The sequence below is a fragment of the Sebastes fasciatus genome, chromosome 11 (assembly GCF_043250625.1).
Source record: "Sebastes fasciatus isolate fSebFas1 chromosome 11, fSebFas1.pri, whole genome shotgun sequence".
NCBI classification, from domain to species: domain Eukaryota; kingdom Metazoa; phylum Chordata; class Actinopteri; order Perciformes; family Sebastidae; genus Sebastes; species Sebastes fasciatus.
Window position 1 is genome coordinate 9,677,637 of NC_133805.1, and position 17,560 is coordinate 9,695,196.

Here is a 17,560-nt window from a genome sequence, read left to right on the forward strand (position 1 = left end):
TTCATAAAATTTTTCGACATACTATGACTTTTTTTCATAACATTTTGAACAGATACAAAAAAAAGTGGATTATCTGTGGATGATTTATCACGATTAAATATTTTAATCGATTGCCAGCCCTATAAAACATTTTCATAAAAAAGTCATCGTATAGTATGGTGAAAAAAAAAGTCAGTTTAGTATGCTATAAAAAAAGTCATTAAAAAGTAACAGTACAGACTAGTATGCTAGAAAAAAGTCCTGACTCATTTTGCGTTTGGAAGTTTGGAGGGGATTGGTGGAATAGGAGTTGTTGAGACACAAAAACCCACAAACACCACAAACTGCTCTCTTATTGGAGACCCCTAGTGGGATAAAGGAAGTGAACGTAAATTTAAAAGTTTTTAAACACATAAACAAGAACCATCACTGGTACAACTGCATATGAACGACATCAAAACTCACAAATACAAATGTTTATTTGATATGAAAAGGCAAACAAATTGTCCTCATTGTTGATGATATGTATATTTACAAACCTATATACCCACCACTGACCATCTGTGCTGCACATTCAAAAAGTCTGCCTTAGTTGTTTTGACTCAAAGGCTGTATATGTAACTTGGGTCTATACTTGTGATGAATATGAACATGTGCAGAGGAGGGACCAGCTGGGTGGGGTCAATCATTTCGTTGAGCTTTTTAACAATGCCACACTAGCTGGAACTCACTTTCAGTTCCAATAATTTAACTACATGGCTTTAACTGTGTTTTAACCTGCCTTGCTGCCACTCAGTATCCGACCCAGATCGGACTGTAACACGAGAATATATTAACTGACACAATATGTAACAATACTATAAAAGCTTGTGGAGTATAACCCTGTACTTCTTAAAGTAAAAAAACAAAAACCTAATCTCATAAACATTGTCATTGTGAAGGCACTGTAGTGATGTAGAATGTATATAGTTACAATACAGCAATGCATGTATTAAACCGTAAGCAAAGGCTTGTGAATATGAAGCCATTATTAGGTGTACTGAGCTGTTTCAGGGGTGGGCAGATCAATCACCAAAGTATCAATACTGCCAATACAAAGTGTAGTTTTGAGTATCCATACTAGTGTAATTAAGATGTAACGTCACCTTTTAGGCACATAAACACTTTTTAGCTTTTCAGCTGTTGTTGTGTGCATACCCGCAGAGATCACTTCAATTAGGCCTATTTACCATTAAAACCGGGTTTGCCTTCTAACATGCATAAACCTAAAGCAATAGTTGAGAAATATACTGATTCACTTTCTTGCTGAGAGTTAGATGAGGCGATCTATACCACCCTCATGTCTGAATGCTATATATGAAGCTACAGCGAGCTACCAAACTGTCTACCAGCACCTGTTAAATTCACTAATTAACACGTTAAACCTTGTTTGTTTAATCTGTACAAAACCCAAATTATATAAATGACAGGTCCAGTTGCGTTAATAAATCCAGCATATGACACAACCATAAAAACACAACCTGAAGTTTGTACACTTTGTTTTTCTATGGATTAAACAAACGAGATATAACAAGATAAGTAGAGAGCTTTAGAGGCGCTGGTATGCAGATTTATACAGTATTTATTGGTGCCTTCTAATGGGGTCGTGTTTACCGCGTTTAAGAGATAAATCCATATGAACGCCCCCTTCATGTCGTATTCACGACCTCGTAATTGGAAAGTTTCCGAAAGCTCTGAGTTCATGAGTTGTGACGTGTTTGCTGACGTTTATGAGAAACATTGGAGCCCATGGAAGTTCATTTTTCGGTGCATAATAAGTTCAAATATAGCAATTTTAGTTGTATATTGTTTTTCTTTGTAATTTTTATTCCCAACGACCTCATCTTTTTCCTCTGTCATTATGCCTTTGCATTTCCTGCATTATGTTACCCACCTGCTAAATCGTTAGCCTCTGTGACTTCTAGACGCCGACGGTAACGTTAATATTGCCGTTGCTTAGCAGCGGTGTTCTTCACGACTTAACCACCTGAACGCCACGCATATTGTGTACACGACTTCCCATGGTGTAAACACGGTAAACACGACTCCATTTGAAGGCACCATAATACAGTACAGACATGAGAGTGGTATCAATCCTTTTCATCAAACTCTAAGCAAGACAGCAAATTATGCGCATTTCCCAAAATGTGGAACTATTCCTTTAAGTAATTAAGAAGCAAATATGAAAAATAAATGCCTAATGTTTGAAAACTATTCATTGGTAAATATTTAGAAATAGCCTATTGATGATTCATTCACTTCATAAATCATGATATTTCTTACATGAAAGTACATTAGCTGCTTTAAATAAATCAATATAATGGTATTGATATGATCCTGGTACTGGTATTATTATTTTGTGGTATTGCCCAACACACTTACTTGTACTTCAAAGCCAACCAGAGAGGTGTCCCTTTGTGTTGGCATATTGGAGTTTGAACATTAGAATAAACATGTTTGCCCATTTATACATCTATACAGACGGGCCCCAGCTCTAAATGTATAACAGTACATCTACATGCAGAGGAAAATGTTGAGACACGGTCTGCCTTAACTTAAGTCCAGCAAGAGTGAATAAATGTTGCAGCTGGCATTCCAGTGTCTATATAGATATTTATATTGTAGTATTAATATTCTGTTTAAACCACTGAAAAGTTGCTTAATTCAGATATACGGTAGAGAAATATTCATTTCAGAAAAAGTGCATTTTTCTTTTTGACAAAATCTCAAACTCAGCCCTTGAACATTTTCACCAGAGTGCATCAGGATTTTATAAATGTTTTTATGATTCTGACTTGAAAACGAAGCAAGAGGTTTTTAAAAAGCACGGAATGGTTTTGCGGGCGCTCGTCTGCACCGTGTTGACCCGAGTTGGTCGCGTACCCTCGGGTGCACTCATTTGGTCGTAGCACCGATAATTTGCAGCAGGAAAAGGAAGATCTGGACGATGTCGACGTAGATGGAGAGCGCGGCGAACACGTACTCCTCTGGACTGATGGAGTGCTTCCTGTTCCCTATCAGCAGCTGCGTGTGGTACGCTAGGAACTACGAGACAAACAAGAAACATTCAGAATAACACTGGAACAAATGTTTTGAAAGAGTAATACCCCCAAAGGGCAACTGTAAACAATAACAGTATAAAAACCATCATCAAAAGTAGGAATGGAAGGGTTCAAGTAAACAACCTGTTCGGTTCGCTAGTCACGGTTCGGGGCGTGTGTGTTGTGTTCGTTTCATTTGAAATATGTTATGAGGCCCATTGTGTGCTTTTTTTTTCATGTAGAGTTTGGCTCCCCTTTATTGTCACACTAGAAATGGGAAACAGCCTCACAGATTTCAGTCAAAAAGGCAGAAAAAAAACCTTCAAATAAAGTTATCTGGGGGAAAAAACTTCTTAGTCGGCACGGATGAAGAGCAGAGTGCAGCTGTCAGTCAGTTTAAATAGCGAGTGGACACGATAAAGTACAGTTAGAGGATCCGCCAGCATCGTTTCGTTCTGCTGTATGGGAGCATTACAGATTTAGTGTTGCCTTTGAAAATGACAAATAAAAGTGGTGGATAAAACGTCGACTGTGTGTGAGCACTGTGCAACACGTGTGGTTTATGCTAGCGGCAACACTTCCAATATGATGAGCCATTTACGAAGACATCACTCCGGTGTGTCTGTTGATAGCGCAAGGAGGAGAGAGTCGGGTGGGAAAGAGCAACTCTTTCTGCCCACAGCAACAAAAAACAACAACTAAAGCACCGGGGAGGTTTATAGTGAAAGATATGCAGCCCTGGAGTACGCTGGAGGACGCTGGAATTCAGCATATGATTAACGTTACTTGAGCCGCGCTATAATATCCCCTCTTGCCGACTCTTAAGCAACACAGTAATACAACACAGACACGACTAGGAATTGTCAAAGATTGTCCAACACAGCCTACGTAGCTCTTACTACAGACGGATAGACATCCAGGGCTACTGAGAGTTAGTGACTGGCTGCACATCACATCACTTCAGAGTGGGAGATAATAAATAAAGGTACGTTTTGCAGACGCGCCGCCTTTTATGAGAGCAACACAAGTGAGCATCTCTCTGAAGCACTGACACAAGCAGTGACAGGAAACTTGAGAGGGGCAACAGCACAACCCCTGTAATGTATTCATTATTTTTAAGTAACAGCGGCACAGAAATCCAACTGTACTCCTTTCTAAATACGGCACTTTTTGAGTGGAAAAACTAATCTTTCAATTGATAATCAGGGAATTGAGACATATGTTATACTGTTTCTTTAAGTATAATTGATGGCCTTCGTCTATTTCATTATATTTATATGAAAATAACAAAGCTGCATTTTTTTGTTTGCACTAATTACTGTAGAAGACCTATTCTTTCAATTAAGATTTGACAATGAAGACGTGTTTATGTTCTTTATGTAAGCCATACTTTTGTTAAGGCAAACATTTGTTAACTTGTTTTAGCCAAATAAATGAAAAGCATGTTGAAATCAGAAACTGACCTCCTCGCTGGATCATAAATGTACCGAACCGAACCGAACACTGTGACCCCCCCAACACCGTGATATGAACCGAACCGTGAATTTTGTGAACCGTTCCACCCCTAATCAAAAGTGATATTATGTAATATTACTCACCAAAGTGAAAGCTATGGCTCCTATAGCTGCGTAAAGCATGTGAAGCCACAGCATCTGCAACAACAAACAGTCATTACAATGATGGAGACTTGAAAAGGTGTGTTGTCGGGGTTGTTTTGTTTGTTCACATCAGCCTTAACTCACATATTTGAATGACAGCACGATGGTCGAAATGATGCCGGTCACGAATACTACGATCCCAAGGACACAGAAAAGGCCCTGGCACTTTGTGAAGTCCACCTAGAAAGAGAAACCACCAACAGACCACGTTAAGGCACGTGCGACTGCACAAATACAATGCAGCCATTTGAAGCTGATAAGCACTCCGCGCACACACACACACACACACACACACCCTACCTTTGTCTGGAAGCAGAAGACGGTGACGGCGATGCAGACGACAGCGGTGATCCCCAGAGCGAGAAACACCGCTTTTGTATCGTAGTAACTAAAACCGAAAAGCAACACAGTTAATTCTGAGGGAAACGTACTGGAAGTTTATACACTACCATGTGGACTGTACACGTTTGTCTTACCTGGAAATGGATCCAGTCATGTAGGACAACGCCAGGGTCTGTACAAAATAAAAAAGGTCTATTTGTCCATCGAAAAAAAAATACAGTTACATCACAACTAGGGCTGTCAAATGAACACGATAACACACATTTAGTTTAAAAATTTCTTTAACGCATTAAGGCAACTTGGGATTTTTAGGTTGTAGCGGGCTCAGTTTTAAAGCGAGAGTGAAGACACTGGCATGATATGAAACTAGAAAAACCTAAGGAATCCATTGGTACCAACCATGTCACACTAGTACTACTACTTGGCGAGGAGGCTAAGTATCGCTTCAAACTTACGCTAAATTTTGGCGAGGAAAAACTGGCATGGTCATTTTCAAAGGGGTCCCCTTGACCTCTGACCTCAAGATATGTGAATGTAAATGGTTTCTATGGGTACCCACGAGTCTCCCCTTTACAGACATGCCCACTTTATGATAATCACATGCAGTTTAGGGCAAGTCATAGTCAAGTCAGCACACTGACACTGACAGCTTGCCATGTTATGATTTGAGCATATTTTCTATGCTAAATGCAGTACCTGTGAGGGTTTCTGGACAATATTTATTATTGTTTTGTGTTGTTAATTGATTTCCAGTAATAAATATATACACACATTTGCATAAAACAGCATATTTGTCCACTCCCATGTTGATAAGAGTATTAAATACTTGACAAATCTCCCTTTAAGGTACATTTTGAACAGATAACAAAAATGTGTGATTAATTCGCGATTAACTATGGACAATCATGCTATTAATCGCGATTAAATATTTTAATCGATTGACAGCCCTAATCACAACATTTGATGAAAAACAAATCCTGACCTAAACATCTCTGAATAAAGTTTAATATACAGAAAAAAGTGATGGTCCCCTTAAATAAAAAATAATACATGATATATTACTTTAATATATTACCATATATTCTTGTGCTAAAGACTTAATTAATAATGTGTAAATCATCTAGAAATGACCACCACAAAGCTGAATAACAAGTCCATGAAGTCATACATGGAGCCATTTTGTGCACAGATCTGATAAAACACAGACACAGAAACGACATGTCAGAGGCATTATGCAAACGCAGCCCGAGTCCAGCTTGGTGACTCACTGTTTGGTTCCAGTACCAAAGTATTGAGATAATACCAGCATAAGCTGATGGAAATTTGCACTGAGAAAGCTTCAGTGTTTGGTTCCAAGAATAGACTTGATCCAAGTCCAGGAAACCGACAGCAATTACGCATCTCAATTTCCTGATTCACAAGTCAACCACAAGTCATCTGACTTACAAAGATGGTGAGCAGAATGACGTTCCACGGGCACTTCCTCCTACAAAGAGAGAGCGATTAGAATTTTAAATGCAGTTTTATGGATATGCTTTGTGGAAATGTTTCTTTGTAAAACCGAGCAGCTGCACTCACCGGGGGCCCTTACAGCAGACCAGCACCATGTGGGTGATGAAATACACAGCACTAAAACAACAAAATGCAGAGATGAGTATATTCATAGTCACAAACTTTCATTTTGATTCCTATAAAGACATAACTTTAAAAAAAAGGCACAGATGTCACTAAGGCTGACCCGAATGCTTCGAAGCCTTCGACCGTTGCCATGGTAGTCGACCTCCAAATCACTATTCTAATGCTTTGTTTATATATATATATATATATATATATATATATATATATATACACAAGTATGGAATAATAAAACACATAAACATAAATACCAAAATAGCCTATGAAATAAGGAATAACCCTACAACATTATTCATTATTCATAAGCGGGATAATCTACAGCGAGTCGGTCATTGTAGTGAAAGAAACTCCGACAGGGCGATGATGAGGGCGTCTCTCATCGCCCTGAAGGGGTTTCTTTCACAACAATGACCGGCTCGCTGTAGATTATCCCGCTTATTACACGGCTACTTACTTAAGAAATCAATAATTTGACACAAAAACGGTGCGCCAGAGTCCGACTTCAGAACTGCATACATAGCAACGGTCTGCTATAAAGAAGTAACAGACCGTAGAGCCCAGTGATTGACCAATCAGAATCGAGTATTCAACACAGCCGTGTAATAATATCAGTTATTCTCAGACATATATCGCTGTTTGTTGGGTGTAGAGGTGTGTGTGTGTGTGTGTGTGTGTGTGTGTGTGCAGCAGTGCGGCAGCGACGCTGAAACGGGTGAGACAGAAGAACTTCGACTTGCCGCGAAGCTTCGAATAGCTTCGAATATTTCTCACTGAAGCTTTGAAGCCCTAAAAGATGGTATTCGGGACAGCCCTAGACGTCACCGCAGAGCGAGACTTACTATGATGCCCAGTAGATAGCCTGGTTTCTCTGTACGAAAGTTCTGACAGGTTGGCTGTGGGGAAACAGAGGCAGAGTTAGCGGCATGATACACACAGACAGACACACAAAACACACTCCGCATACTCACACAAACGTGAACACGGCCACGATGGCCGTGGTGACGAGGAGCTGAGACGCCAAAATCAAATACACCTGAAAAATACACGAGTACAAAAAAGGGATGTTACACCCGGTGGTTTCTCTCTTTGCTCTGTGACTCAAATGTAGTGGTAATACGTGACGGACTCAAACTGGAGCTAATCCAGTATGGTTTGTGTGACAAGTGTGGTTTACCTTTCTGATGAAGGCATGCCGAATGCTCATACTGTCCCAACCGCTGCCGCTCGCCGCAAACTCGTCACCTGTGTCATCGTGAGCAGAACAGAAGTGTGACCACAAAGAGCTACAGGAAACCTGTCATGATGATTCCACATTTTCACACTTCCACTCTCAGATGTGAGTGAAACCGATATTCTCATCTATCTCTCGACAAAAAAAAAGTGAATAAGCATATTTTTCCAAAATGTTTAACTCTTTCTTTGAACAAACTGAGCTTTAAAGCTGCGGTTGGTAACTTTGAGCAAATATGATAAAAAATATTTTTATAAAACTGTCGCTATATCCTGACGGTAGTGCATGAGACAGATAATCTGTGAAAAAAATAATGTTCCTCTGCCTCCTCTCGGTGCTCCTAATGGCGCCCGAACAGATACAACCAATCACAGCCGAGCTGCAGCCGAGGATTCTCCGAGCAGCTGTCAATCACTTGCGGACTTCGATCAAACTGTTCAACTGGGCAGCGCTGATCAAATATTAATCACTGTTGATTTCGTTGACGAAAATTAGGACAGAATATGTTCGTCAACGACTTTTTTTCTCATGATTAAGACGAGCCCATGATGAGACGGTACTGACGTCATCAAACACTAACGGTGACGATATCAAACATGCAATATAGGTGACGAAAAAAAGACGAGACTAAAATGTAGTTTAAAAACATAAAAACTCTGTCTTTGTCTCAAACACACAACGCTCGGTGGCGGCGGTGTTCAGTCCGTCTCTCACCTCAATCCTGACAATGGTGCCACTATAATGCATAAAGTTGATGGTTTGCGGGTCGGGTTCGGGTGGTTGAGTAATGCATACTTTTACATGTTGGGTGGGCGGATTGGCTCTCATAACGGACCGGTGGGTGCGATTGTACCGCGCGTCATTAATGAGCGCCGTCAGGAGGACTCGAACTTACTGCAAAGCTGCATTCTTAATCATTCAACCTGTGTTTTTCATCAGATAATGATAACATAAAATGTGAAATAAGTTTGACTAAAATGACATAAATGTTCGATATAATCTGACGACTAAACAGGACTAAGATTAAAGTAAAAACAATAGCTGACAAAATTACGAGAGAGAAAACATTTTGACTAAAATAAGATGACTTTTCTGTGACTAAAACCTTTCAGTTGTCGATTAAAACTATGAAGGATACAAATCATTAAAATGAGACTAAACCTAATAAGCATTTTTGTTTTAAGACTTAATCTAAAATAGCTGCCAAAATGAACACTGATATGAATCAAGATTCTGTTGCTGTAATGCCGAAGTCTCGCCTCAAACGTTTTCATAAACATCTTGTAGTGTACTGTTTAGCTGTAAAATGAGAAAGTGGCCCACTGGCCGGAGCAAACCATCTCATCTTACAGCTAAACAAGATGTTTATGAAAACAACTTTTTTTTTTATAATATTTACTCAAAGTTACCAACTTCAACTTAAATAGCATGTGTAATTGTTTGAGTGCTATGATGCAATCTTGTTAAATGTTTTTTAGACCCACACGGATACGCTCAGCAGTCCCCGTCTTACCAGAGCTCATGATATCGGATGGCATGGTAGGTGGCATGATAGGGGGCATGGGAGGGGGATTGGGGTAGCCATGTCCTGGAGGCCCACCACCGTGAGGCTGTCCTGGGTACGGGCCGGGAGGATAGCCACCTGACTGGCCCGGGTACAGAGGGGCGTTTGGACCACTCGGGTAGGGAGCAGAGGGCTGGGGACCGCCAAAGCCAGGGAAGCCGTACGCAGGGGGTGGTGGGTAATTCCCACCACCCCCTGGGTAATTCCCACCACCCTGAGGTGCATACAGCGGGCCATGGTTGTCGTCATACCCTGGAGGGTAGTCTGACCTGGACATTTTGCCTGTGAGGAGGGAAGTTGGAGAAAATACAGGTCACGTCTGTTTCACATTTCTATGTACAGAAGCTGATAAGAGAGTGAAAAGTAAGGAGCAAACACCAAGGACAAACACATTGCCATGCCCAATATTATCTGCTAATTTCAGCTTATCACAGTTACTGTATATCAGTATCACCGTAAACATGGGCCTTAAATGTTGCTCTTATTTTCATATTAACAACTGATAAAATGACGTGATGATGTGAAAGGGATTCCAGTGATGAACCAACACAACCTACAGTTCCCCTCAGCTCTACGGAGCATTTTACCATCTTTCAGCTCGTTGTTTTGGTTTCATGGCTGCAACTTTAAAGCTAGGGTTGGTAATGTTGGGAAACTAGTAAGAGCACACTAGATTTTAAAAATGATCCAACCAAATTATCCCAGCGATGCCAACTCTTTTCCAATGAAAGTAGCTAGCAGCACTATCTCCAAAAGACGCTAAATGTAGAGAGAAAGTTGCATATTCGACAACCCCGACAGTCCGTCGCTTTAGGCCTCCCTCCAAAGCCACTCCCACAAATGTGCATGGGCAGAGTAGGTAGGTAGGTAGGTAGGTAGGTAGTCAATCATCTACAATCATCTACAGTTTATTTCCGTTCTGCGACAGCCACAAGTACCAGAGTTTTTTTCATTTTTTGTCAAAACATTTCATTTATTGATTGTTGTCGGGATGTAATGGGAATTTCAACAAATTTAACAAAAACTGTATTAGAACAACACTGCTAACCAAACCTTTAAGGTTTTGATACTCTCACCGTGTCAATAAGCAACTGTTTGCTAAAACGTTAGCCATATGAACTTGTGATAATATATCAATGTTGTGAATACAGTTTGTTGCGTTGCTCCCAAATGACCAAAAGATAAAATGATAGAGGTTTAAGTAATAATACATTGCAGTTCAGAAATACCAAAGATATGCATTACAGAGAGCACTGACCGGTTTGTTTTACCAAATTTAAGGGATCCTTATCCAACTGCTTTGTTTATGTTATGCAGTTATGTGAAAATATATATCATCTGACATATCTTTATCAGACTTTTTAAACTCTCACATATTGGTATCGGACTCAAAAATCCAGTATCGGATGGCTTTGGTCTAATCACAACTCGTACACGTAGTAGGGATGGGAGATACAAATAAAATTATCGTAATTTTCTTTTATTGCGTAATTGTTGTAATAATTATCTTATCGTGTTATAGGTAATTTTATACTGCGATATCTATACATATTGTGAAAAAGGGTAGTGTGAAGTGAAATAAATACATGAAAAATCAAGGCTCTACAAAAAATATGCCAAATTACTGCCATAAAGCAGTTCTGTTGATTGATTTTCAACATCGCAATGACGGAGAGTAACAGACCCAAAGATCTCAAAAGGATACAGTGGCTGCTTCTTTATATTATAGTAGCATAGACAAATCGCTGACGATATATATATAGTTATTTCAACCAAACCTACCACACATACACACACGTAAACGCACAATCTTGGCTTCAGTAATTAAGAAGAAGCACAGCTTTAGGCCTGCGTACCGAGCAGCTGTTGGTGTGTGTGAATTTGGGTGCGAAGTGCAAATATATATATCCAAAACTCCAGATTTGGCGGGGTAATAATAATCATACTTGAGTTTGTCTTAAAGGATACATTTGGGGTTGTATCAGGTTAAAGTGAACATATGGTTCTGCTCAGCAGTGGTGGTTCCCAAAAACCACCACAGGCTCAGGAACCACCACATGCGTCTCTGAGGGGAATTTCTAATAATAAACCGCACACCCACTCACACACACAATGTTATCACATATGGCCAAATGTTCCTACAGTGAGTATCAAAAAAAAGGTTTTGGTGCTTTTACAGGATACTTCAAAGTGCTTTAGATACAAAATTGACTTAACAAGGTGAATAATTTAGATTTTAAACACATTGTTCCCCAAATAGATTTAAACAGATGATCTCTGACTCCAATATTACAATAGAAACTAAGCCACCGTATTAAAAAAATCCCTGGAATCCCCTTGAATCCCTGGATATTAAATGTTCATCTGCAGTTTTCTGTAGTGATCCCAATAATATTTGTTCCTATAGTGAACTGAAGTAACATATCACATGCTTTGGTTAAGCTGTTTGAGAATATCCCCACAAAAACTGATAATATCTTGTAAAACAATTTGATAAAAGTAGATCTCCTGTTTTTGAAGCATTTAAAAATGTATTAAAACAATTATTGTATTTTAAGTAATCCCCTCTCAAACACTTTTACAAGACTCTTTTATAAGACAGCCTTTTTTATATAACTTATTTTTATTATTTTACTTCCTAATTTACATTATTTGCTTTTATCAGTAGCCTATTTGTGGCAGTCTTGTTCTCAGATATATTGTAAAGATCTGATATTGTGTTTTACAGATGTCTGTTTGAACTTTTGCATTTGATAATGTGGGAAAAGGTCCTTCTATGAAGACATGCGTCTTCATAGAGTTCTGTCGAGAGCAGGAGGCGGGAGGAAATTTGAAGGAGGTGGCCGCCTTGTAATTCTCTTAAGCAGGAAAAACCCTGTTCACTGGAGCTTTTTAGGGGAATACGCACAGTGAAGGAATTCACGAGCTGGCTCCACCTCGTGCTGCCATTACATCACATCCAGAGCACCAAGCAACGGAACAGAAAACACTGAATGGAAAAAGTGCTTCAGAGTATTTGCAGTCAAACTGCCACAGAGCCGATCACTTCTCTGGTCAATGAGACACAGTTAGCGCACGAGAGGCCTGAAGGTGTTTGTTTGACTAGGAGGGTGTAACTCTTGTGTAGGAAAGTGCACATTTAGAAACTGGTTGACCGACCAGTTCAAGTCCAAGCTGGCGGCTGATGTTGATTTGCCACATTTGATTATTACACGTCATCACCGACACCGAGTCACCATCGTGGTTCTGAGTCATCGTTGTAAAGTATGCGCCCTTTGGCAACACTTCAAGTGCGTTTACGTCCGTGTAGCCTGACACAAACTATTACTCAATTATCTCTTGACACATCAGTGACATCACTGGCAACTGATGTCATGTGAAGTCATTTGGGTGGACAACATTACAATCTTGTAATACCTTACAAGCGGATAACAGTAGGAACCGGTTTGACAAAGCTTTTTGTTGAGACGGTTGAGAAGGTTTTGATTTAACCGAGGCTGTTGTTGAGTAAATAACCCATAAAGTGTCCTTATATTTAATATTAGTGAGAATATTATATGCCCACTTTATGATAATCACATGCAGTTTGGGGCAAGTCATAGTCAAGTCAGCACTCTGACACACTGACAGCTGTTGTTGCCTGTTGGGCTGCAGTTTCCATGTTATGATTTGAGCATATTTGTTATGCTAAATGCAGTACCTGTGAGGGTTTCTGGACAATATTTGTCATTGTTTTATGTTAATTGATTTCCAATAATAAATATATACATACATTTGCATAAAGCAGCATATTTTCCCTCTCCCATGTTGATAAGAGTATTTAATACTTGACAAATCTCCCTTTAAGGTACATTTTGAATAAATAAAAAAATGTGTGATTAATCACAATTAACTATGGATGATCATGCGATTAATCCCGATTAAATATTTGAATCGATGGGCAGCTCTAGTATATTTGAATACAACAACATCATGCCCTCTGACACGTCACTTCAACAGCGCAGAAGAGAAATATTCTATGTTCCTCTTTTTCTAGAAAAAGGGGAAGTTTTCGCTATCATAAAGTGCATTCAGTACATACATTTGAATAAAGCAGCATATTTGTCCACTCCCATGTTGATAATGAGAGTGTTAAATACTTGACAAATCTCCCTTTAAAAAGGTACATTTTGAACAGATAAAAAATGTGCGATTAATCACAATTAATCACGGACAATCATGCGATTACATTTCTTTTTTAATCGATTGACAGCCCTAATTATAGACCAAACGATAAATCAATTGATCGAAAATAACTGCCAGCTTAATCAATAATGGAAATAATTGTTAGTTTTCCAGACTTCTATTATTTACATAACTTGTTACATCACAAAGACAACTTTGGCAACAGTTCTGCCTCTGAATCACGGTGAACTAGTGGCACACCCAAGTTCCATTATTAAGTTATAAATGGAGGTACACGATTAAACAAGTTTAACTCTGTTATATAATTTTGACATGTTGTGGGGAGTGTTTGCAATTTTTTTTAATAAGGTTCACTTTAATCATTTTAAAGTGAAAAATAAGGTTTAACCCCCATCACCACCCAAATCCCAGTCCCTTACTTGAGATCAGCTATTTCAGCAGTGTGTGTGTCTATGTTTGGACTGACAACTGAATGAATTAACCAAGAGGAATATGCACATCAAGTCATTACACCTGAGGGAAGCAGGTGGAATTGATTCGTTTACAGAAATCAGTATAAATGGATTCAGGCCTGGGGCCCTGTTACTCTGCATGCTGGCTCACTGGGACATCAGCTGGTTTGAATGAAGCCATCTTCAATGTTAAAGTTCCCATATTGTGCTTATTTTGAAGTTCATACTTGTATTTTGTGTTTCTAATAGAACATGTGTACATGCTTTAATGTTCAAACAGCACATTATTTTTCCCGTACTGTCTGTCTGAATATACCTGTATTCACCCTCTGTCAGAAACGCTCCGTTTTAGCGCATTTTGACGGAATGGCAACGGAATTGCGTTGCTAGGAAACAGCTTGGGTCCATTTTTACTTCCTGTCAGCTGATGTCATTCACATCCACTGCAACAGGAAATAAACTGGGACAAATTTAGAATGTTTACATTTAAATCTGTGTAAAGGGTCTAAATATTGTATATATGTGACATCACAAATGGACAGAAATCCTAACGGCTTGTTTCAAACGCACAATTTCTGAATACGGGCTGTGTGTATTTCTCCGTATATTGAGCATTTTGATAGTTTAACAAGCTTTATATAGTAGTTTAACAGGATTTATATAGTACTTAAACCTGCTTTATAATATAAAAGACATGAAAATCTCGCTTTTTACAATATGGGACCTTTAAAATCAAGAACAAAATAAAGAAAAGGTTTACATTTAAATCTGTGTAAAGGGTCTAAATATTGTATATTTGTGACATCACAAATGGACAGCTTGACAGCTTGACAGCTTGTTTTAAATGCAGAGTTTCTGAATACGGGCTGTGTGTATTTCCCTGTGGATTGAGCGTTTTGATACTTTCACAGTATTTATATATATCACTTAAACCTGCTTTATAATATAAAACGACATGGAAAATCTCACTTTTTACAATATGGGACCTTTAAGAGGTTACACCTATGATTTTCCTGGTATGACGAGTCAGTGTCTGCCCCAAAGAAAAGGCTATTCCTGGGTTTGAAATGCACTGTAACTTTATCTGGTGCTGCCAGCTTGAGAGCAATGTAGCAAACAAACAACCCTGTGTGTGTGTGTGTGTGTGTGCGTGTGTGTGTGTAAGTAAGCTACATGTTTGCAGTTTCCACATGCATACATACATACATACAGACAGGAAGGCAGATAACAAATGTGTTCCTCATTTCAGATTCTCACCAAAGTTTAAAGACATCAGTTATGTGGCATTAAGCATTCATCAGTTTAGCTAAATTAAAACTTTCACATTGTGAAGTTTGCTTGGCTGAGAACACTGAGATGACTGAAGCACCCAGAGGACCAAACCTGAGCTCACACAAAGGTTAGCCTGTATAGCTATGAGTCAGCCATCACAAAATACAAGGTACTAGAAACAGGTTAAAAATGCCTTTTGGAGTACCTTTAATCCACTGAAACATGTCAAAAGTGAGCTCCACTTACCGAATAAGAAGATGTCAACCAGAGAGAGACAGATAAATGATTCCCAGCGGTGAAACAGTAACTGGAAGGCTTTCCTCTGTCGGCCACGCCCTCCCTGTTTACAACAAACCCCTCCAAAGTAGAGAAGAAGAGCTCCTGTAGCTGGGTTAATGTGGAGCAGTTCAGTCTGTGTGTTGAGCAGCAGCTAACAGATGTAAAGCAGCACTGAAGAACATTTACTGGAAACAGTGAAGAGCAGAGCAGAGCAGGGTGGAGTCCACAGGAATCTCTCTCACACACAGAGAGAGAGAGAGGAGGGTGTGTTTGTGTGCAACAAGGCCTGAGGGGTTTAGCTCATTCTCAACAGGCACTTCTCATGTTACGCTTGGTGCCTGCCAGGGGCGGGACCAAAGGGGGGCCGGGGCTGTCACTGGCCCCCCCATCAGAGTCTGAATGTGATAGGTCCGATAAGACTATCAAATATACTTTGGCACTGCACAGTATGTATAATTAAAAAAAAAGGGAGAGAAGGGGCAAAAAAATTAATTATAACTGATGAATATATAATAATATAATAAATATAATATGATGATTCTAGATATTCACATGCAAAGTTTATGCCATAGGGGCGAATTATTCAGTCTTCTTTCCTGAGATTTGAAGGTAAAATTAGAAGTTTAAAGGGACTGTTTGTAACTTTTTACAGGTATAAATCTACTGGGTCGGGATCCCATGCGCATTCGCATATACACGTTCGCATATGTGCGTGTGGCTACCTTTCCTCTGCCTGCCTGCACTAACACAACGCACGCGTTCTCGCTGCATCTCACGTTCATGCGCGCGCACTACACACTGCAGAAGAGTTAGTTTAGCTCTAAGGATATCTAGTGAATGTACAGTGGACGTTTGTGCAGAACTAAATGCTGCAGCTCCTCCAGACCAACAGAGGTTTCCCGTGTCTTGTGAAGTGACGGGGCTCCGCAGCGAGAAACGTTATCGTCTCCGACCGGGTGCCGGTGCCTCCCCAGTTCTCTCCGGCTGTGGTCGGAGGCGATAATGTTTCTTTTCCTGCTTCAGCCCCGGAGGCTGAGGTAGGAAAAGCCAACACTATGATCAGCATTGATTCATGGAGAGACCTTCGTCTGGTCAGCTAACATTAAAAAATATAGTGAAATATAGAGTGATATTGTGGTTTTAGCTGACGTGTGTCGCCTCACTGTTTTGAGCGATGCTCGTTCATGTCTATGTAGAGCGAGCACAAGTGCGAGCCCGACGCTGACTTTCGTTGACTTAACGGCCACAGGTGTCGCTGTTAACAAGCATTTCTGATTCTTACAAATAGTCCCTTTAACATATAAATGCTGTTGCAGTGTACTTATTATTTTGTTATTTTCATTGTTTTAAAGTCACCAGAATTCAGGAAACAAAGTCTCTGAAACTCAAATTGTTCTGGGGGAGGACTCCCAGACCCCCCCCCCCCCCTTAGGTTTAGAAATCCTCCCTATTTTTGAGGTCTCAAGATTGGCAAGTATGCAAAACAATCACATTTGAAGGGATTTCCTCGAACAGAGCCTTCAACAAAGCGTGGTACACACAGCACACGTGGCCGGGGATGGGGCCGGTCTGGGCCAAAATGCCAGGGCTGATTTTTTGTCCCAGTCCAGCCCTGTTACTGAATAAAGGTGCATTACAACTACATATTATAAGTACAGAAAAAAAATACTTAAAGCGGAAGTAGGCGAGATTGGAGCAAATATGATTTAAAAAATTTTTTTTTTTATAAAACGGTCGCTATATCCTGACAGTAGTACATGAAACAGGTAACCTGAAAAGATTTCCCAGACCGGAGGAAAACAAGCAGTAAGAGCTGATCTGAGGTCCGCTGTCCATCTGCCGTCTATGAGAGCCGGCTGTCAATCACTCGCGAACTCTGACCA

General features: G+C 39.8%; 1 protein-coding gene across 2 annotated transcripts; it reads right to left on the bottom strand.

The window, feature by feature from the left end:
• Positions 1 to 440: 440 nt before the first annotated feature.
• Positions 441 to 15,940, bottom strand: LOC141776695 (protein lifeguard 3-like). 2 transcript variants are annotated; one of them, XR_012595792.1, is made up of 13 exons: positions 15,645 to 15,940; positions 9,439 to 9,771; positions 7,869 to 7,936; positions 7,663 to 7,727; positions 7,534 to 7,587; positions 6,638 to 6,688; positions 6,506 to 6,545; positions 5,194 to 5,231; positions 5,018 to 5,105; positions 4,802 to 4,897; positions 4,658 to 4,711; positions 2,140 to 3,063; positions 441 to 1,915 (listed from the first exon to the last, which is right to left on the bottom strand). XR_012595792.1 is itself a non-coding variant. In XM_074650451.1 (12 exons), exons 2-12 carry the CDS (start codon positions 9,764 to 9,766, stop codon positions 2,914 to 2,916), a joined length of 1,032 nt encoding a protein of 343 aa, XP_074506552.1. In that variant the 5' UTR covers positions 9,767 to 9,771; positions 15,645 to 15,940; the 3' UTR covers positions 441 to 2,913. The 2 variants fall into 2 exon arrangements, 1 of the variants encoding a protein (XP_074506552.1); XM_074650451.1 differs by having other exon boundaries at positions 441 to 3,063.
• Positions 15,941 to 17,560: the final 1,620 nt, after the last annotated feature.

Bases quoted from the DNA above. Each gene is read 5' to 3' on its own strand.
- LOC141776695 (XM_074650451.1), bottom strand. From the start codon at position 9,766: ATGTCCAGGTCAGACTACCCTCCAGGGTATGACGACAACCATGGCCCG. The intron at 7,728-7,868 runs GTAAACCACACT...TGTATTTTTCAG, and splicing joins GGCATGCCTTCATCAGAAAG to GTGTATTTGATTTTGGCGTC. The intron at 5,106-5,193 runs GTAAGACAAACG...TTTCGGTTTTAG, and splicing joins ATGACTGGATCCATTTCCAG to TTACTACGATACAAAAGCGG.